This window comes from Tubulanus polymorphus, chromosome 6 (assembly GCF_964204645.1).
Source record: "Tubulanus polymorphus chromosome 6, tnTubPoly1.2, whole genome shotgun sequence".
Taxonomy (NCBI): domain Eukaryota; kingdom Metazoa; phylum Nemertea; class Palaeonemertea; order Tubulaniformes; family Tubulanidae; genus Tubulanus; species Tubulanus polymorphus.
The window spans coordinates 20222983-20246173 of NC_134030.1; the positions used below are offsets into that span (position 1 = coordinate 20222983).

Below are 23191 nucleotides of genomic sequence, written 5' to 3' on the forward strand. Positions count from 1 at the left end.
TTGTTTTACAATATCCATAAACTTTAAACCTAGACTAATAAATAGCAGTTATTCCAAGTTTCGTCAGTCAGATCATACATCGGGTCGTATCCGTTGTGTCAAGGTTTCGATTCCTGAAATTACGAGCAAACACATTTTCAGGTTTGGAAAGTGAAGTCTTCAAGACGTTTGAAAAGTCTGGTAAATCGCTTTTTGAAAATGCGCAGTAAACGTCGATTTATACAGTCATAGCCCGCCTTAAAGCTGTCATACTTTTAATGCCAAACGCCAGCATTCTGCTGCAGACAAATAATCAAATCTCACTCCAATTCATCGGAAAAAACTATTCTTTATAGGCTGTATCTTCTCAGCCCCTGCGATTAGGTTACATCGGACTTTAACTGTAGTTCATTTGAAATTCAGGATATCTCTGGTGATGTCCTTAGCGCTTGTGAAGTTTGAACGACCACTTTTTGAAAGTTTGTTTGATAAAATCTCTAAAGGATAGCGCGTGTTGAGGTCAGTTTTAATTGGAAAACGTCTCAAATGAGTCTTGAACACGTGGCGACAAATTGAAACAATATATATATATATACTGTGACAAGGTCAAGATGAGTCCAGGGGTGAGTCCAAGCTTACCGAATGGACTCGATTGAACGATTGAACCCTTGAATCGTTAAATTCATCAACTTACACATACAACGCAACACCTCCCCAAGCCAGACTCCACCGATGCAAGTTAAACTGCCAATTCCACTTGTCACTTCATAGCCCGGTTCGCATTCCAAATTCAACGTTTCCTTGAGTTCGTATCGATCCTTAGTTTCTTCTCCGGCCGCCAGGGTCGTGTTGTCGTGAATTCGTGGAAAATTGCAATAGTCGTCTTTGATAACGGCTGAAATTATAAAACAGTTCCGATGCGATCGAGAAATCGGAAGATGAAAATCAAAAGAGGCAATAGCAGTAATAGCAGCAGAATCGCCTATTACACATTACTATTCTCATTGGTACAATACTAGAACTTATAAAGTTAATATATAAAGTTAAAATATATATATAAAGACGTATGCTGCGATATAATTCATTTTAATAGCCTCACGAATTCTTAAGCTTTATGTCGAACACACTGCTGATGAGTACGCAAGGCATCAACATTTTCACTTTTTCAAAATCTCTGGGAGGGGGCAACTCACGGAGTCGCCTCGGCGCTATCTGCGAACAGAGCATCAATCATTTTGATTTGTTTCCGTTTAGGGGTCGGAGCCGCTCATAGTTGTCACTACGAATACAATATACTCGTGTATTATACTCGAGGAAAGTCAACTTCATAAGCCGATATACTTCAAATACATCGGCGCGTACATTTTCATATATTTCATTAGGAAATCTTGTATTTATTTCATAGAATTGAACTGATTACCGGATGCACCGGTACCGGAATGTATGTCCTCTTTACAGCCTCGATAAACTCTTCAGTTTAGTTTTCTAGTCATAGTTTAATTATTACCTACCTGGAACTTTGCAGAAATCCCACCTCTTCGCATAGTCAGTCGTGTAGCACCAAGCTTTCGCTTCGTCCTCGGGGATCGGGTTTCGGCAACAGTTACCATCTACTAGACCGGCCACTGCGGACCACGGTTTGTGGGGATAATTTGAGGTCCAGCTTTGGCACGTGTAGCCGTGCACTGTTGTTTTCAAACTGCCGCGATAATCGACGTTCACTACCGCGTTCTGGTTGACTGAAGATTTAAAAAAAACAAGATATCATAAACGTAGATCGTATCGCAATCGCGACGACGTGTAGCGAGCGAATGTCGACCAGCAGGTGGCGTTGTGTACAAGATGATTAGATGAATATAGATCCCTCCAGCCTTCCAGTATATATATATATATATATATATATATATATATATATATATATATATATATATATATATATATATATATATATATATATATATATATATATATATATATGAATAATTGTAAAATGCTGTTTTTTCCTCCATTTACCATGGAAATGGTTGCAGTGCAATAAATATTCGTATTCGTATTGAGACTATTCGTAATTCGATTTCGTTACGACATTTAAACCCATTACTTTTTATGACACTTGCTCTTGGCGACAACTACATAACATTCGAGCGGTTTTAAACTTTGAAATACTTATTTACTGTTTCTGTAAATAATTATAAATACTGTTTTCTCCGCGGTATACCATGGAAATGGTTGAAGTGTAATAGATAATTCGTATACGTTGTTGATATATCTCCTAATATTCAATTATCAATAACATATCTTCTAATAATATGGTAACGGAAGGTTATATTTCCAGTTTTTAGCTGATCGAAAAAGAATTGAATAGTTTGACTTGATAAGACGTAAATTCATTTTTCCAGGCCACGATTAGAGTTAAAAGGACAAAAATTTCGTAAAAACAATACTCAATATAAAAAGTATATCCAAAACGAAATGATATTAAGATATTCTAAACGTATGATTACGATTACGATTACGATTACGATTACGATTTTATTTACACTCCAACCATTTCCATGGTATATGGAGGAAAACTATTACACATGTATATACAAATATTTACAAAACAACACTGAAGTGATTGGAGGGATCTATATACATCTAAGCCGGTCTTAGTGAATTGAGCTAATTTGACCGTGGGGTTTTCCAGAATATCAAGGGTATTAAAGGTATTCAAATTCAAATAGTTTTTGCGGGGTTCGTTAAGTAAGGTACAGTATGGCCAATTACTAGTGACGCCACCTTGTGTCACTATTGTAATTTACCTGGGAACGAGGCTTCGCAGATATAAGCCCCGGCCGTGGAACAGGCGATATTATCCCAGTCCCATCCCATCCAATATTTCCTCTGCAAAGCGGCGCAGTCACCGGCCAGCCAACTATAATCCCACGGTTGTTGGTATTTATTGTAGGCCGAGCCCCAATAAACGTGGTCATCCGATGACAGCGCGGTATTGTCTTGCCAGTGCCATTGAGTTCGATCGGACATATTCCTAGTTAAACCGATCCACGCTGTGTCCAAGGTAAGTCCAAGATCGACGAGTTTCTTTTTGAAGTCTACCCTGAAATCCACAGAATATGAAGAAAAAGATAAAATGAGACAAAGCAGATCTAAATTCCATGGCGCGGTTTTGTAGACCAGTATTACCTTTAACACGAGGGCTAACTAAGTCGCAAATGAATTGAATTAGCCCCTTGGTTAAAGGTAACACCAGTCCCTTATTCCAGACCCATGTATTTCATTGTTCTAAATTAGCCTTTTTTATAGAAGTTGATCATCAATGAATTTTCGATAAAGATTTCAATGTAATTGATGTCTATAAGTTGAAATCTCGTGAATCTTAAGATTGAAAGCCCTTTTAGCTTATGACAATGAAAAATATTGAGAACGAATCTTTTCGTGAACAAAAAGTCTACCAGGGCGAAATTTCTTTTTCGTCGAAATAGTTCTTTCTTGGAAGCAAATATCAAGCACTGGCCATCTTTCTATTCTCTTTCACTGAAGTTCTCTGACAATATCTTGAGTCGAGTCACCTCAGCCAAGTGCTACATAATCAAATAACCCCCGGACAAATTCCGCTTGAAAAGTACCCCTAAACAATTACGCCATTCCCTCGCCAGAGCATCATCGGTTTATTTCTCATTTCGATAACAGAAATGACCGCGCAATTCTATTTCAGTAATGTAGATCGTTGCAAGAAATAGACGAAATTTTTCGAAATGGCATTGAGACTTTTTAAAACATTGGGTTCAATCTACCCACCCCCGTCTGGTAGTAAGTTTAAAATTCGTTGTGCCTCAACTAACATTTTATTTCTGAAGTACTCGTGCGTTGTATCGTCCGAATCGACGGCCAGTTGGCCATATTTTCTACAGTCGGCTGAGGCCTCCGAGTAGTTTTTCTGTTCCATTACTACGAACTTGTAACATTTCTTGCCGAACCGTTTGTAATTCCTAGGACAAACTGCAAGGAAACTTTAATATAAAAGAGGCCATTTCTTTATATCATATATATCATCACGTCAACCTAGGCGAACTTCGGTTATCGGAGTTGGTCGACTGTGGATAAACGTACGATTGGTGAAAACGAAAATGTCAGTATTCGTCGGAACTAGAGTCCGGACCTCGTGATTGAGAACGGTCGCTGCAGTTCGGACCCAGTTCCTGTGTAAATATGTGTGTTTCTATTATGATCCAACATGCTATTGCTTGATTGACACACTGGCCTATTTATTTAGATGTAAACATGTTTATGTATTAAGACAATTCTAGAATGATGACTCAGTAATTAACGGGTAAACAACTATAATTGTGTATTGTCTCTAGATGTTACTAGAAAGTTCTTAGATTGTTCCAGAGTTTCTAGAAGATTCTCTAGCCAGTGTATATAAGGTCCTGTTCAGAGTGTTGTGTTTTATCATTCTTTATGTGTTCCTGTGATTGACTTACGTCATTAGTAAACTAGCTTCAATTAACCACTGCGTTGGATGCTACTCTGATAGTTGAATTGACAACTACAGTTCCAAGATGGCCGACACTTTGAAATACGTTATCGTCGCGCGATAAATCGTTTGGTTAAATGAAGCTCCGGTCGCTAGTCGACTAGCTACGAAAACCGAAGTTCGCCCGAGGTTCACCGGGCTTTACTTACCTTCTGTGGGACCTTCTTGACAGATGTAGGGTTTCTTCTCCGTACACGCCGTCGTCTTTTGTCGGATGTAATCGCCATCGAGTTTCACCACGGTCATACAAGTGCCGTTCACATTTATGCTCGGTTCACCCGAGGCAAATTTCGCGAGAAACACCGCTTCCGGGCCCTTCGTGTTTGTCGAGTAAAAATCTACGAAATCAAATGCATCGAACATATAAAAACCAAAAAGACGAAGACACCCCGAGTTCCTAAGGTCAGACAAAATAAATGTTCATCTGTGTAACCGATGGCCATGTAAACATCCTAGTAAGTAACAAAGTTGGTAAGTAACATCCTGGTAAGTAACAAAGTTGTTAGTAACATCCTGGTAAGTAACAAACGCATATTAATTGTTGTAGTGAACTAATATAAATCTCAGTATAGTTAACGAATAAAAACCCGCAGTAGATTTGTAGAAACAGTTTATTTCCTAACGGTTTCGTGGTTGAAACTTTTTAAATTCTAATATCTTAATCCAAAGAAAAAAAATTGTGTTCCTCTGAAGATGAGATTTAGTTCTAACCTCAATATTGCTAGGAAATAAAATTTTTCTACGATCTACTGCGGGTGTTTATCTGCATATTATCTGGTGTTCGGATGGTTGGGGTTAGAAACAATCGATGTCATGATTAAACTCACTTTTGGAGCCGCTCTTGTGCAACGTATCGGAAGTCCAATATTCGACGTTCGGTTTCATTCTAGAGTGCAATACGTCGTTCCTGAAGAAGTTATTTATCCGGCCGAAAGTGACCAAAACGTCGTCGGCGCACTCGGCCGCCGCTTCGGATTTCGTAAGGGTTTCGTCGTCGACGACTTTGAAACAAGAATCGCTGTGTTCGTCAAACGATAGCCAGCCTTCCCTGCACGGCTCTTCGTCTACAAGAGAAAACGATTTATGTTTTCAGGATTTTCATAAGGCACGTATTAAATCGACGGTGGGAATGATAAACAACGTCATACGCATTAGACGAGAAGATACACAATATCCGTGTATGATGATGACGAGAGAAATCCCACAATAACGAAGCCAAGATTGAAAAATTCTATATCAGAATTGCATTCTGATATAGAATTCTGAATAGAATTCTATGTCAGATTGTATTCGAGGAGCGACGTTTAGGCTAACAACTGTTAGCCATCATCAGGCGTACTGAGAACAAAATCAAAAGCCTGCTGATGGCTAACAGTTGTTAGCCGAAACGTCGCTCCTCAAATACAATCATTCTGATATAGAATTTTTCAATCTTGGCTTTGTTATTTTGGGATTTCTCTCGACGTCATACGCATGATGTGGCATGAAATGTTAAGAAATTGTTCCGGCTTAAGAACGACACGGCATGGTATGAAATCGGCCAAGTTTAGAATGACATAGGTATTTCAGGGTATTTCATGGTATGGTATGGTACATTATGGCACGGTACGATATGGACTGGTTAAACATGGCATGGTATGGCATGGAACGCTGTAAAATGGTATGGCATATATACCCCATGGTTTGAAATAAGCCTAGTTTAGTGGGTATTTTTTAGTATCTTATGGTAAAGTTTTGTTTGGTATGGCATGGCATGGTCCACCTCGGTACGGTATGGTATACCACGGCATGGCATTATATGACACGTCTCGGCATGGTTTGGTATGCTATGCTATGATGCTGTGCTTTGGCAGGCCTTGGTACGGTATATTACGCAATGATATATGGAACCCGTAGTACTGTGTAGAATCTCGAGGCTTGTTATTCCGACAAATCTTCTCAACATAGAAATTATTCGCCGAGTTAAAACATAATCAAATTGTTGAACCTTACATTCACATTTCGGATGAAGCCCAGTTAGTCTGCCACCTACTAAACAAACTCTCTCCAAGTTTCCGGATACTAATCTATTATAATTCTTGCACGTGTATATAACTTTAGTGCCGTTTACAACTTCACCAACCAAGTCAGCAGTTGCATTAGATGAAGCGTCGACCTCAATCAGGCATTTAGGGTTGATCGCACCTGAAATGAAAAATTCGCAACGTGTTTAATCGTCCGACTACAAACGCCGCACTAAGACATTGGTGCGGCACACTTTCACAAGGCGATCTACAAGACTTCATGTAAGTTCAGATATTCGCCACGTAAAGTACGTATTTCTAGAGTGAGAAGTAATATACAGATACAGGACATAAGACATTTCTCATTTTATCACATCTTCACCCGTCAAGGGATTCGAACCCACTACGCTAAAGCTGTTACCCGAACCCCTTGACCTCACGAGTCGTTGGAGTCGCTACTAGCCGACCAGAATCCGGTCGTACCAATCACAGCGCTTGTAACAAACCGACAGAAGACTTCTGTTGGTTTTCCCGTTAAATGGACCAATCAGCGAACGTTTTACCGAACAAGGAAGTATTTCGCAAATCGATATATGACGTCACGCGCAACAGCGCCAGTAATGAAATCACGCTTCGTGAGACCAGGGGGCTGGTGGAAGCGAGTTCGGGAGTGATACCGGACCCCTGGCAAGCGAGGATGATTTTATCAGTACAGTTGGAAACCGCGTTCTCTCGCATGTCGAAGACCTCTTGACTACAACGAATGGCATGAGAAAGCTAAACACGCCACACGTAAGGTGTGTGAATCCAACCCACGATTTCACACCATATAAGACCTTAAATGTTTAACATTTAAGGACAGTGTTTGATCATTAAATGACTTCAGCAACTTCTACAAAGTAAGTTTATTCCTTAGAATAGAAAATCAACTTTACCGCGCATAAAACGTTTTAACCACTAGGCCTAGGCCGCAGCACAAGGTAGGCGTAATGTGTTCTGTGTGAAAATTAGGTCGGGTTTAGACGTTTGAGCCGGTTTAGGGTACGTCAAACATTTCAGGGAATTCTAAAAAGTACTTTCAGATGGCTACATTTTCTGGCAGTGTTGTTAAAGCGTGTATTTACGTCGAATTTGAGAGGGAAGTTCGCTAATTTTTGGCTGGAAGTGGGACTGAAAGTAATAACGGAAATAGCAATTCGGTTTACTGCCGAACGAACAGGAAAGCCCTACTGTCTGTCACACATGCTCTTCGTGCGACGTTTTGGTCCGTAATTTCGTTAATAATCAGTTGATCTGTAAATATTATGTATCAATTTGTTCAGTAAGGAATTTGCATTCAGAAATAAATCATGAACTGGCAGAAATTTGTTTGTGTTTTCTTCTATCAGCGATAGTTTACCTAGCATAAGCTCGCGTAATGCTGAAAAACGGCTTTTATGGCCCGTCACGTGGCGCCACCTACTGTATTTTGATATGCTAATGAGCAGGTGATGACGTCACTGTAACGTTTCCGAGCGTCCGCGGAGCGGATTTTTCAGCTTTACGCGAACGTATGCTGAGTAAACTATCGCTCATAAATGAAAACAAAAACAAATTTGTTGTTTATTTCTGAATGCAAATTCATTACTGAACAAATTGAGGCGTAATAAAGGTAGATAAACCGATTATTAACGAAATTACGGACCAAAACGTCGCACGGAGAGCAGGTGTGACAGACAGTAAATATCTTTAAGTTTCCTGGTTGAAGATATGTTTTCTGTATCAAACGTCAGTTATACTTTACCTGGTTCTATATGTGCCTGGATAGAATATTCCCTGCACGTGTTCGGATTTGGGTTGAACGCATATTCTGCCATTTCATTCAAGGCGGCTTTATCTCCTTCACGCTTGTATATGATATCGTTGCCTTCGGTGTATTCGGGGGCGCATTTGTCATATCGCAACGGGGCCGGGAAGTTCTCGAGGTAATGCCAACCGACCACGAATCTGAAAATGATTTATCAATGAATTATTGATGTCGATACATTAATTCGGCCCACGTCAGTAAAGCCAGTGTCCAGAGATGATATTTTATGAATCATTTTTAGAGGATTTCTACTACTTTTACAGGCATCCGACCATACAAACACGATAGGTAGGCCTGTAGTAAAAGTAGTAAACAATTTCAATGTCAATTGTAATAAGATTTCACATACCCCGGCATAACGTTGATTTGTTCAGCTTTCGGAATATCAATCGTGAGTGTCCTTTCAGAATATGTGTGGACAATATTTTGCCCAACAAGTCTGAAATCCGTTTCCGAAAGCTGCTCAAAAACCTGCAAAATTCATCGGAAAACGGTGATGATGATTGCCCGAAGTACAGAATGATAATACAAATCTTCATCAGTGAGGAATAACTTAATGAAAAGATAACGGGAATAGATGGAACACGAAGCTTGAGCTTCATTGCATACCAAGGCTTTAAATGCGAACCCAAGGTCATAAACAAACCCGGACCAGGCACTTGTGAGACGTGTACAAGCCCATCAAGTTTTTTGAGTGTCCTTTTCTTTTTTATCAACGCCCCTAAACCTGCCTTCTTGAACATGGCCTTTTGTGATGTCCTTTGAAATTGGCCTCTGGGTGCGCCCTTGTGGGCCTATTCCCCCGGAAATCCTATAAAATCAACTCACCATTAACGCAATTCGACTCTCCGTAGCGCTGTAGAATTTCCATTGGGTTAATTGTCCAACTTTTGTAATTCGATAGTTACCATTTATAATGATTTCATAGGCTTCGTCTTTGTAATGTCGAACGTATACTGCATTACCAACGGATCTCGGGACTTCGGAAGACTCTAAAAAGTGACACGAATATCCATCGATTATTAGTTCATTTTGACAACAGTCCATACATGGTTAATGTCTAAAGTGTATAGCTCATATCGTTATGTCTCTTATTTTGGTATATCATAATAGGCTATGAAAGAAACTGTTCATGGGAATCTGTGATTCAGTAATTCATATAGTCTGACAACCTGTTGTAACAAGCACATACTGTAGGATTTTATATTTTTTGTACTATTTTCATTTCCTTTGACAAAAGAATTCCCGTTTTAATGCCGTGTCCGATTGGCTACTGATGTACGAATTATCATCAGGGCAAATTGAAATATTACAGAAAACAACTGGCTTATTAAATGATTACATCTTAATCAAGCTGTTATCATAGTTCACCATGTGTGCATTTTGTGCATTAAGGGTTGATTGTGAGCACATTTTTTTCTTTATTGTATTTCTCTTTTTTTTCTTCTTCACTTTTCTCTTTTGAGGGACCTGTTTTATATAAACTATTTCTTAACACACCCCTCCAAGTCTAATTTACTGTATTTTGTATTATTATGCTGTACACTATGCTGTAAATTATATTTGAAAAATAAAGTGTTCATTCATTCATTCAACACTAACAAATTGGAAATTTCTTTCGCTGGGATTCACGTCAGGTGATTCATAAAAAAATCCTTTAATTAATTAATGTGTTGCCCCGAACTTGCTGCCATTTTAGGTATACTGACACCGATACTGATAAGGATTTAAGGCTGAGAGGCGCAGTGGTCGAGTGGTTCGACTGAGCGATTAGGAGGGCTAGTGAGGCGCAGGTGGTCTAGTGGTTTAAGCCACCGGTCACTGGTCTCATCAATCCAGGGTTTATGGGTTCAAACCCTGGTGACGACAGAGTTTCTTGGTCGAAGGTTCTCCTCTGGTCTCTCCCCAATTGGGAAAAAGAAACATCGAACCTGCTTATAATGCCCTGTGTGGCGCTTAGCAGGTTGAGGGTTTTAGAAGAAGGGATTTAAGGCATTCCGATAGCGATAAGGATCACGAGGGGATATGACGCCGTATTTTACTGAAATACAAATAATTACTTACTTTTACATTTAGGCGGGCTTCCGGCAAAACCCTTAGCAGTGCATACCCGTACGTTGAATCCCTCTACCAATTCGTGATCGGTTTGACATTGAGTCGTTACTTCTTCGCCGATTTTATATTCCGTTTTGCTCGTTGCCATAACTGTATTCTCGCCCTTTTCGGTCGCAGTTAGTTGACATACCACATTCGCTATGTTGAGATCGGATTAGATCATTAGAATAAACAAGAAAACAAACTTGAAACTTAATTGACGCCTTAGAAATAAAAATAACACACATTCATTGCCTAATACTAACGGCAATGGATGATACAGTGTATTTACTAATATCAATGATCAATACAGTTATTTTAAATTTGAATACATCGACAGTTGAATTGAATTCACCGGCAACCAGTCTAATCAGGCTAGCCCCCCAATATCGATGATATAGGACAGTCAAATTTACAACATAGAAACTAAGAGTCATGAAATACATTTTTTTTTACAAATTATACGCCAAAATTCACAATTGTGATAATCAATTTTTGAAACACCAATATCGATGACGTAGTACACGTCGATAGTACCGCTTGAATAACGCGTAGTAGTTACAAATGTATAAAACATTATTGTTACGGTTTTTAAAGCGTCAGAAAAAACAAACGCAATCGAAGGCATTGGACCAGGAGGCATCTTCACCCGTCAAGGGATTCGAACCCACTACGCTAAAGCTGTTCGCCGAACCCCTTGACCTCGCGAGTCGTTGGAGTCGTTACTAGCCGACCAGAATCCGGTCGTACCAATCACAGCGCTTGTAACGAACGACTTTAGGCTTCTATTGGTTTTCCCATTAAATGGACCAATCAGCGAACGTTTTACTGAACAAGGAAGTATTTCGCAAATCGATATATGACGTCATGCGCAACAGCGCCAGTAATGAAATCACGCTTCCTGAGGCCAGGGGGCTGGTGGAAGCGAGTTCGGGAGTGATACCGGACCCCTGGCAAGCGAGGATGACCAGCAGGCGACATTTGACAGTGTTCTCGATAAACAAAGCATAGACGTACCGCTTGCAGAATCGATGCATAGGCCGCATGATTTCCGACAATTCGTATAGGCGTAATCAACAAATCGTGTGCACGTATCCGGATGTTTGTTAAGTGTTTCTTCGCATTTCGCAGTTGTCATCACGTCCGAACAAACGCTGTGACCTACGGTATATGAGCACATGTTAAGTGGCATTAATCGGAAGCAAGAAATCCCGCAATAATTTCAGCAAACCCCTAAATTTCTTGCGTTGATAATTAAATATTCTGAGCAGTGGGCCTGCTGCTGGCTCTTAATAACAAGTCGATACGTTGCTCCAAATATAAACTAGATTATTCTAGAATTTTCCGTATTTCAGAGTTGAGTAAACTTTTACGTCCCAACTGCAATTAGTTACAAGGTAACCCTAGTGGGTCCAAAGTGACGACTAGGGCCTTTTTATAGGTTGTTATGGCTTGCAACCTGACTAAGTTAGCATAGCTTAATGTATGCATAGAACTATAAGCGAACGAGAAGGCCGACTCCTCAAAAATCCGCAAAGCACCACTAGTAATCTTGTGTTTTGTTCAGCGCCCTCACCGGTGGCGATAAACAATGGATTTTGTAGACTGGTTGACGGTCTCTATTCTTGATTAAGCGTTTTTCATTAATTTTTTTAAGTCTTAATACCAAATCTTGAAAAACAGTAAATTTTCAATGCTCGCAGTGATTAATATAATCGAAAATATTTCTGAGAACCTATTGTTTATCGCCACCGGTGAGGGCGCTGATCAATTTCGAAGATAGCAAAAGCAAACGTATAGTGACGTCACGGAGTTGGGCTTTCCTTTCGCTTATAGTTCTATGGTCCGTGTATGTGTCTCGACAGTCAACGCCAGAGGTGGTTTCGAACTAGGGACCTCTCGATTCCCAGTCCTCCACTCAACCAACTGAGCTAACTGCACAGGACTGCTGAAACGGCTGAAATTATCTGTAGGATTCTCACTCGTCTATTATACACGGAAATTGGTGTATTCTCGATCTATGATGCTGATCAAGAAATCGAAAAGCATTATTTCTTATATTTTGTAAACGTGTTAACCCACCTAGCGGAGACGTGACGCATACGAAAGCGTTTAATTGATCGCAATCCGCGTCGTAAATGTACTGGTACTTCGATGCTTTCACGCATAGTTTATCCGACGGGTAATTCTTCGGCCAGTAGAGCAACGATGGTTGTGCCGATTCGCCGGTTACCCATTGAAAGGCTGCCTCGGGTGTATCGCGACGTAGACCAATCCAAAGCGGGGTCGTCATTCGTAAGTCGACCCTGCGAGGTTAAAAATCAGGATAGAAGCAGAGACACTAAACGAATGTTTATGCCGATGATGATAACACTGTTGACAAGCATGTTGTGCAAGACAGTAAATGCTGGTACGATAACCACACTCAAACGTGGTGAACAGATGATAAGATAAAAACCCACTATTTAAAAATCAAAAGAAATCTAAAATCGTGAATTTATTATTGAAACAATCTAAAATATAAGAACACGACGTTTCGATCTCACACTAGAGATCATCGTCAGGTCATATTTTAGATTGTTTCAATAAATGAATTCTCGATTTTAGATTAAATCTAAAATCGAGAATTTAAAAATCAAAAGAAATTTTCTTTTAATTTTTAAATAGTTAATGCTGTCTTTATTTACTTGAAGCACATACTTTAACATCAATCCTAACGTTTCAATGCAACATCTAAAGTTATGAGAATACAATGGAACCTCGTTACAACGAACTCGGCATCAGATAGCAAATATAGAATTTCGTCCCAATAAACAAAAATTCACTAATTTCATACTGGATATAACGAACTATCGGTTGTAACGAACATATGTTCTGGTACCGTGAAGTTCGCTGTAACAAGGTTCCTCTGTATTACAATTCTAAAAAATGTTTAACTTGCTTTCATGACGCATCACCTGAAACCAAATTCATTCCAGTTTTGTTTTCTAACGATATTGATAGCAAACTATCCTCCCATACATTTGCCATGTACATGTATGCAAATAGCGACAATGTGACGAATTTGAAAGAATCTCTTAAATATCTAGCAATCCACATGCATTGTATATATTTACTTACGTCAGTTTCATTGCTATATTACGTTGATGTATTGTAGAAAAAGTCAATAGATGGCCTCCGTCCAGCTTACACGTGTCTTCGGCGTCTGAGAACGTTTTCTTCGTGTCGACAGCTTTGTAGCAACGCTGACCACCTTCGGTGTAACCATCAGGACAACCTTCAAACATAAAGGTAGATATTCTAAGCAGGCCGTTTACGAAAAAGAGATAAATCACTGTTCAAAAAATTTATGCTTTATTTAAGATAAGGAGTGTCGCTTATAGTTCTGTAAGATTCGTGAATGTCGGAAATGCTATCATTATAGTCGGGAATTTCATATCGAAAAGGCCAAAATTTTGTTTTATCGACAAATGGTCAGACATTTTGAAAAATGGATACAAAAAGTGACGAGTTTTGCGAAAACCAGTTGTACTTAAATCCACGAAGGATCGCAATAACTGACGACACATGCACAGACGTGAATCAAGTCAGAAAGTGGTCATATAAAGACTGGTCTGGAAATGATTTCAGTAGTCCTATCGAGAAGCCTTGAATCTGACGCTAAGGAATTTATATATTTTCAGTGATTAAAACCGCTACTGGTTCAGTCTATAGGGCGTACAGATATCCATGGTTTTTCATTATCATAATCATGAATTAGCTGGCTTCTGAATTGTGCAGAATTAGATCCTACCGTGGCATATAACGGGCGATCCGCTCCACGTTCCATCCGATAAGCACATCTTCGATACATAACTGTTTCCTTTTTTACATTTATATTTGACGACGTGCCCAACCGCGAATGAGGTTCCGCCACCGCCGGCAACCAGGTCAGCTTCGACTGATGTGGGGGGACTGCTACACGGAACAGCTGCAATAAAGGATCTTATCGAGCTGTCGTAAGATGAACATTAACACGACGCGGTATATCAGTAAATAGTCAATCCATTTGACATTCCGTGAATAGGGCATCCTCACTCGCCAGGGTTTGATTGCCTCCTGCCGAGGCTTACGCCAACCCAAACTCTGGGTGCACTTCATTGGTCTATACTGCCTTTCTAACTGATTTCTTGGGTTGATTGGTTTACGCTAATCGGCCAACAATGTTTAGCCAATCGGTTACAATTTTGCTAGAGCGAAATTTCCGGTGAAAAATAGCGCATCTTCGCAAAATATATTCATACATGAGGAGAGAATCCCACAATGATAATAAAAAGTCCGAAAATGAAACTTCGAGATAGTAGTTTATTCAACGTTTCGACTATATCCTAATAGTCATCTTCAGGAAACGTTGAATAAACTACTATCTCGAAGTTTCATTTTCGGACTTTTTATTATCATTGTGGGATTCTCTCCTCATCGCGTCAACACGGATATTGTGTTTTACCTATCGTATATTCATACATGTGCATGACTGTGCGTATTATATATGTATTATTAGTGAGAATCAAGTATTAAGTATTCGTATTCTGATTGGCTCAATGTATGGGATAATTGCTGCTTAGCGGCAACCAGTCCACACAAGAAACCTTGGTCCGTTTTAAGTAGATTAAGAAAGGAAATGGAGCCAGGGTTTGTGTTGACGAGAGCTTCGGCGGGATGAAATCAATGTGACGAACAAAAAGGCGGCCACGAGATATTGCTTAATAAAATCTTTTGTCAATCTGGTTTTGAGCATGTTCAACAATGAAGGGCCGTGGATTGATAATAAACATTTTGAATTCGTAATGCTATTTCAGCGATTTGCGATTTTGATATTTACCCTTAAGCGGAGCTTTACAGAAAGTACAGTTTCTATGGCAGCCGATGTAACCGGGTTCGGTTTGACAGAAATTAGTGTTAATCGACGTCTGGCGTATGCAGTCGTTAAACCGATCGTGGCATTTCTCTGAAAGTGAAGAAACAATTCTAAATGATGGCACTATATCGATTAAAAAGCAGGTAGGTGAAGATACCATGGACAAAAATACACCATACGTAAAAATATCACAGGTAAAATATCGGAGGAAAAATTTTAATTAAAGAGCGCCACCATTAAAGGTAAAAGTGCCACCATTTTTGTTTTGCTTGAATATGGTCACTTCTTTTGTGATATCTACCAATTTTCGACATATTTAAGTAATAAATGGGGTAGATACGCGGCTGGTCAGGTCGCCTCTTAAGCTAGGCAGAAATGAGAAACAAGGTATCGATGTTTAACGCGTAAACTCGTTTCAGACGAGTGCAATTTACGTTTTACCTATTAGACACGCATCGCACACGTCTCGTCTGCAGTCTTCGGCGTGCGTGTAGCACCATGGTTGCGTTATTCCATCTGGATTGCGACAGTAGTTATGACCTTGTAAACCGGCGTCTAGGGCACTGAAATTATATTTCGAATCGGCTGCTAAGCATATTGAGTAACTATAATGTCTGGTGAACATTTGCCTACCGATCTCGGAATAAATTAGACCGTCCTGGAGCCGGTCGCTGTTGGTTAGATTTAACCAGTGTATTGTAATTGACAAAGTGACAATTGAAACTGCATTGGGACCAATGTTGGACTTAGGCCTAATCATAGTCATGGCTTAGACTTAAGACCAGTCTAAGACCAACTTAGTTCTATAGTCATGGCTTAGACGTAAGACCAGTCTAAGACCAACTTCGTTCTATAGCCAATGCAACAACTTAAGGCCAGTCTTAAGGTCTAAGACCACATTCGGACTGATGTGAAAGCCAATTGTTATACTTAAGTCTCGATTACGGAGCCGAGCCCTTGGGCCGTTTTGAATAACAAGGCGCCAAACCACTGCTAATATTTGCTGAACATCGACGGTCACTATAACATACCACCGCTGTTTTCAAGATGCCTGTCTACCAGAGCAAGTTAATCGAGTTTAAAAACGCCGTAATATCAACGCCTAGTGGGTTTAAATACAACATTTTACCAAGGTCGTAAATGTTTTTCTACACCGACGAAGTGTATGATTTCAAATGCATCGCTACTGTAAACATGTATTGAAGACGTTCACGAAGACGTTGAATCAAAGCCGGTATATATCGAATTCAACAAAATGATTCGAATAAGCCTTTGTCGAAAACGCTAGCGCTGTAGATCGTTATAGTGAAACTGGTGAAAATTCGGGCCTATCTTGATATGGTCCTAACTTACCCTCCGGCGAAGGGATTAGACCTGCAATGCTTCATTAAATCCCATGGAAGACACTTTTCATAGTTTTGTGTGAAATCGACGTTTCCCCTATAGCTCACTCCTCTGTCCGCTAGATTGTAGCACAATTTATCCGCTAAAATGGAAGAGTCACTTTTAACTACACGAGAAACAATGCTGATACAATCGACAGGATCGAGTATCTTCGGGCCAGCCGAGCAACCGATAATTTCCGAAGTCAGTTCTGACGAAATTCGTACTTCTCAATTTCCGCCCGAACATTTCCGCTCAACATCGGCGGAATTGTATAAATCCTGGGAAATGCATCCATTAGCATAAGATTGTTTTCTGGACGAAGGCTCCAGGCCTCCACACTTCCTACGTTCGCTGGTGACACCTCCGACCTATTTAAAAGGTTCCACGCATCTCCCAAATTATTTACGCCTACCCCTGTCTCTTCTTTAAGTCAGAAGGGAATCAGGCAACATGCAGTTGATTTTTCCATACGTCCCGCATGTCATCAGAATTTAGGACACTTTGGGATTGAGGAGATGTCCTCATATTGTACAACTCTGCCATGCACCACAAAATCGGTCGAAAGAACGATTGCAAAACTTACGAGATATCAAAGTAACCTTTGCAGCGAAGCCTCGGCCGCTGATTCTATTGTTCGTGAACATTCGAATCATCATTGCATTCCCTTTTGATAAATAACTGCGAGCAAAGTGAGGGCTCGTTCCGCATATTCTGAAATGAAACAGCCATTTTATTCATTTATCGCCATTCCATCTGATATCTGAAGATGGGTTTCATTAGTTTGGTCCCTTATTCAATCTTCAAAATTCCTGACTGGATATTTTCAAAAGGAAATCAAAATTATACTTTGATAACCGAAAAAAAATCAAAATTTCGTTTTGGCGATTAGCTTTTGCATTCTAGAAGATCTAACTCATTATGCATTTGAAAAACGAAGTCGAGGTGAAGCTCAGAAAAAGGCTTTAAACTTCTCAAGTGGAGACACTATCTCTTCCTTAGACATTGAATCCACCCCTGCTGATCACATTGAAAGACAAACTCAATACGCAGTTGGGTTGTATCTTCAAATATATCGTCATCAAATACAGGTGACGCGTTAAAGCACTTCGATTCATCAAATAGGTTAATAAACGTTCTAGCCAACACTAATAACGACGTGTGTTACTTAGCGCCGATACACAGGTTTCGTATGTTTGTGGAGAGTGTTTTGATGTCTAAATGGAATTACAGGTTCGCAAATTGCATTACCTTCTTCCCAGTTGGTTTAAACTTCTTAGCCGTAATTCCAACCAGTCATAACAGCCAGTGGCCCCATATTCGAGATCGAAATCATCGAATTCCAAATGAATAAGACTATCTTCTGGTGCCTGAAAATTGTCAGAACAATCACAATTATAACTTTAAAGAGTTTATAGTATCTATTTACCTCAATATTTAAATCATAGCTTCTTTATTTCCATTGCTTTTTATTGTTGCTTTCATGTATATTATTCGTCATTCGTGAAGGTTGATAATGTGAACCAATATCTTGTGTAAATGGCCCAACCTTGATGGCGTTTAACGATTATACATTGAACAAGTTCTGATGGCTAAGGAGCCGTGCTGACCGCCATTCTCGGTGCTTTCATCCCATGGGTTCGAATCCTTACTGATTGAAGGTTCTTCTCTGGTTCGCCAACATGAGTTTTCCTACATTGTTATTCCAACTCAGAAGGTAAACAATCGTTTGGGAAAGTTTTCCTACATTTGCATATCAACTCAGAAGGTAAACAGATCCAGTTTGGAAAGCGTTCATAAAAATGCTTACAATGAATGTCCACGAACATTTGGCACCAGGCGGATATGTCTTAGCGCCTGCGGCGTAGTTAGGGGAAGTGAAGGTCACAACATTTTCGGTCAAGGTCAGATTTTTTACGAATCCGCAGTCTGCAAAGTTGAACGGTTAATATCAATCAAAAAGCAAATTCCGCATCCGCATAAAACTAGATGTACAGAAGATCTTGGAAATGAAATGAACTGTAATGATGGTCTCTAGAGATGACTTTTAGAGATGTCATCACGATTTTAATCATTAAGTAATAAATTTCACTTTAATCTTTTAAATTTTGTATACAGTTTAAGACAAATGGTCGTAGATTAGATTATCCGCGAGCCGGTTAACGCATAGCGCTGTAAAGTGAGATTGAAGGAGGATATGAGAGAATATCTTACTGAAACCATCATTGACGGGAAAGTAATAGCAGCTATACAGTTGCCTAGTACCAACCCAACCAGAACTGTGGCCATGGGGTGCCACTAAATGTGTCTCGCTTGTCTCCATGCCGTACCAGTAATATTCCATTGTGTGTTGCATACCTGTTCGTACGTAAATAAACACGCCATGTACATCGTCCACAAACAGTCAGCTACAAACACTAAACATCCGGAGCCAGTAGCTCGAAAGATGGTTAAAGTTAAGGCTAAGATCAATATGATACCCTTTTGCTCTTAATCGGCCGGGTCATTTTGTAAACTGCAAAAATATTTGTTATCAGTTCATATCTATAGCCGCCAGATATACCATAAGCCCATAGCTACCTAGGACTGGCATTGAACTCCATGGAAAGCCTTAAATTGTGAGCATACTGCACAAGGCGACGTTTTCACCTTCGGTCATAAAGGTCTGCACTTTATATAAACGAACTGCCCATAAGATCAGAATCAGGACTGAATCCTACTGCCTCTTCAGGTCAAGTTTTTATAGTTTCTTATGAGATGAGAATAAACTCGCATGGCTTCTAACGAATCTGGGTCAGGAGTTAGTACACTTTATTAAAAAGTCACTAAGCCCTGTTTATCAGTAACTACTAATCTACTTTACCGATGATCTTCGGACAGAATTCACATTCTTTGTTCGGGATGAGGAAGAACGCTTTGTCGTTGGGTAACTGCAGCTCTTGCCCGTTATAGGTCGGATCATTGCGACAGCATTGAGCATACTTCGTCACGCAATCCGTGTAGTCGCCTGATGGCAATGTACCGGATATGTTACAAACCGCGTCCGCTCGCACGTTCGGTGATAATTGGACGGAACCCTCGGTAAAACCTACAAAACATTTACAGTCATAACTCGTATTTAAATGGAATAAGCTGCCAACTGCACGTCAATATTTTTTCTATTTGATAATTCTGCGTGCTCATGATTTTCGATGCGCGAATATTTCGCGTGAAATAAGGGGCCTCCAAAAGCGATCATCAGAGGCGTTTTTATTTCAACGTGACTGGGTCCAGTTCCACAGTTCACAGTTAAGATTTGACTCTGAGTTAACTCATTGAAAATAAACTAACTTTAACTCAGAGTTAACTCTAACTCACAACTGCGGAACTGGATTGTGGAGTGTTTTTTTATTTAAGCAATGCCCCTACGATTTGCTTACACGTCCATGTACGTATTTAAGGCGAATTTATCTTGTCAAATCAGATTTGATTTTCCTAATCATAATTTATTAGTCACGTGTAATCTAATCAAATAAGATTTGCACAACAAGATGAATTTGACGCCTTGTTCCAAACGGCTGACAAGAAAATACTGCCCCGGTTTTTGAAATATTATTTCCTATGAATGAGTTTCAGGTTTCTCTTTCAGTTTTGACATTGATTTATATAATCAGTTCTTCAAAAAAAAATTGTGAGCCTACCATCTTCAAATCGTATCTAATCACCTCCGAGGGTGATTTGATCATTTGAAAAATCGATTTGAATTTGATGCCGTGTTAAATTCAAAAATTAGACCAAATTAAATTTGATAATGACAAGATAAAAACGATTTTACTTAAAATCAAATTTGATTTGCCGTGATAAATTCGCCTTAAATCTTTGCCTTTGAATGTAACAAGGACATGATTTTACGTCATCCCTCGGGAGGGATTCGAACCTAGTGGCATCTCAAGACTCAGCCACGAACGAATCCCTGCCACACTAAACCGGATCATCCTCACTTGCCAGAGATTGTTTTCCGCCCACTTAGCTTACGCCAACACAAACCCTAGCCGCGAACTCTTCATTAGTTTATTACACCGCCGATATTTCTTGGGCGCTAAGCGGCAACCTGTCCGCCTTAGAAATCTTAGGCAATGAAATAGACCAAGAAAGGGTTTACTGTCAGGGTTTGTGGGCGGCAATCAAACTCTGACGGGTGCCATCTGGCGGGATAGCTAATGTGCCGGTACCCCATTGTTTCATCTTGCCCCAGAAGCGACATCTACATCTGCCCAGAAGGATCAGATACCGAAATAGATTGGACGGAATAAGAAATCTAATTGGAGACTCGACCCACTAGAAGATGATGGTTGATTTTATGTTTTACCTATTGGACATGAATCGCCATGTTTATAGATGCAATAGCACCCGGCAGGCCAATCGTTACTTCCAGTGTCAGCCGAGGTTTTCGTGCAAAATTCGTCTTTTATCGTCACACTATCCAGAAGTGATATGTGCGGTTTACGGTGGTCCGACGCCCACGAATTCGATTTTTTCTGGCTTCGTTCGTAAACTCGTATTCCGTTCTCCCAGGTCACGCCACCGGACGGGCAGCCGGTATCGGGTTGTTGAAGGCTGTACGTTCCTCTCGGCCATTCTATATGATCCGGCGTTGTGACACTCGCTGAAGAGCAAACAGAAGACTTTAACGGTTACGTTATACTATACAGTCTCTAAAACTAATTCGACTAATTTGTTTTCAGGGACCATCGTTATACGCTATAGTAAGGCCAATGAAATTCCAAGTTTTATATCGCCAATCCGTTTCAATCAAACATATTTCATTGGATTGAATTGATCCTGCGCAATCTCCAGTAACGGTGTCTGGTGTTCAGGTTTCCGGTGTTGGATTTCTTCAGAATTCCAATACCTACAACTCTGATCGCTGATTCGTTACATTGCGGTGTACCGTATGTATGAATTGGTCTGGAGGTTTTTGTTAGTTACTCGACTAGCGGTCGAGCTAAAAACCGAACGCGCTATCGTGCATACGAACATCGTGGCACTAGGTCCGAACTACAGCAACCGCGCTCAATCCCGAGGTCGAATTTTTCTGGAGTCTAGCAGGCCGGCATCACGAGTAAGGGGGTCAGAATTAACACAAGCAGAACTACATGCCGTAATTCGTGTCATATCCAACGAGCGACGAGAGCAAACGAGCATTTCTGATTACTAGAAATCGCTCGATCGAATGTTCTTAAATAGTCTTAATTTTTGAAATTTGAAGTTTGAGGTCGGCGGATCTTTCAAAGCGAAATATCAATGAAATTTCTGGCATTAGAGAAAACAAGTGCGTTGCTGAAATGAGACCATTTAAAATGAGACCATACCATAGCGGGTGCGTAATGAAAATTACCATTCAGAAACCAAATACTACTACAAGCAGTGGGAATAAGACAAATTCTGTTTTTTGTTTGTTTGCAGAACACCCCAAACTGTTTGTAGGCCTATTGCTCATAGATTTGGGGTACTCCTTGGCTTTGGGACCCCCAGGTTTTTGGGGTAACCCACACAGGCGGTTTATAAAAGTCTTACACGATGATTCGTCACACGTTTCTCCGGCCAAACCATCCGGACACACGCAAACACACGAGCCATTGATAGGAGCACGATATCCCGAATTTTGACAGTATTTGTACTCTGCACCCTGGCATGCGCCCAGTGCTGAAAAGGGAGAGCGTAGAATTGCACAGATGTCCATACATATATACATATTAGAGTTGAAACTCAATTTTCGCATATAATTACGGATGACGTGTGCGCATTGCAAAAATGATTCGACGATTACGGATGAAATAGTGAAATTAGTAGAGTAGCAATGTTAACCAGATTTAGAATAAATAATGAGACGAGTAGTACTTTATAGGTGTGACTAGTTTATCAGACGCACGAGCTTTCGCTACTAATGTATAGAAGCTTCGTCGGGTGAATGAGTCATCAGGAAGTAATAATGTTAAAATGTTGCTGTGCAAACTCTGAGACCCGGGCCCAGTTCCATAGTCATGGCTTAGACTTAGACCGATTTATTAAGACCATCTTAGTTCTATAGGCTAACAACTTAAGACTTCGGTCTTCAGATTTAGGACCACTTTTTTAGAGTTAAGTCACGACTGTGCAACTGCCCCCTGGTACCGTAGAATAGACATATCACTAGCGCTACACGGAAATAGTTAGTCAATACGTTCCGCAATAGTTCGCAAATGGAATGATGCAAAACTACTGCTGACCTTGACAATGATAAGCTTGATTGATGGCACTGAGGTCACTGTATGCGTATTGACTTCCCGAGGTGGCAGCAACTAGATATCTATAGTGTTTGTCGATTACGTCCAGAACTGGTTTCATATTTTTGGAGAAATCCTAAAAGTATAAAGAGCAACACGATGATATCATGAGATCTTATCATTATGAAATAATTCTAATTTGAT

The 23191-nt window shown here is 40.1% G+C and overlaps 1 protein-coding gene across 1 annotated transcript; it reads right to left on the reverse strand.

The window, feature by feature from the left end:
* Window positions 1-16: 16 nt before the first annotated feature.
* On the reverse strand, window positions 17-21926 carry LOC141907835 (uncharacterized). Its single transcript, XM_074797578.1, has 26 exons — window positions 21878-21926; window positions 21151-21387; window positions 19606-19830; window positions 18957-19100; window positions 18553-18671; window positions 17994-18112; window positions 17329-17456; window positions 16713-16845; window positions 15801-15922; window positions 15324-15449; window positions 14256-14432; window positions 13583-13739; window positions 12545-12768; window positions 11480-11623; window positions 10433-10621; window positions 9197-9360; window positions 8718-8839; window positions 8306-8508; window positions 6512-6703; window positions 5347-5583; window positions 4669-4857; window positions 3825-3981; window positions 2784-3079; window positions 1491-1718; window positions 674-874; window positions 17-113 (listed from the first exon to the last, which is right to left on the reverse strand). Coding segments are annotated over exons 1-26 (4284 nt in total). The 3' UTR covers window positions 17-111.
* Between the last annotated feature and the right edge of the window lie 1265 nt (window positions 21927-23191).

Excerpts from the sequence above, each read along its gene's own strand:
- LOC141907835 (XM_074797578.1), bottom strand. The coding sequence starts at position 21,926 with ATGCTCGTTTGCTCTCGTCGCTCGTTGGATATGACACGAATTACGGCA. Across the intron at positions 19,101-19,605 it reads ATTCTGTCCGAAGATCATCG|GTATGCAACACACAATGGAA; the intron begins GTAAAGTAGATT and ends ACGTACGAACAG. Across the intron at positions 16,846-17,328 it reads AAAGGTTACTTTGATATCTC|CGGATAAATTGTGCTACAAT; the intron begins GTAAGTTTTGCA and ends CTTCCATTTTAG.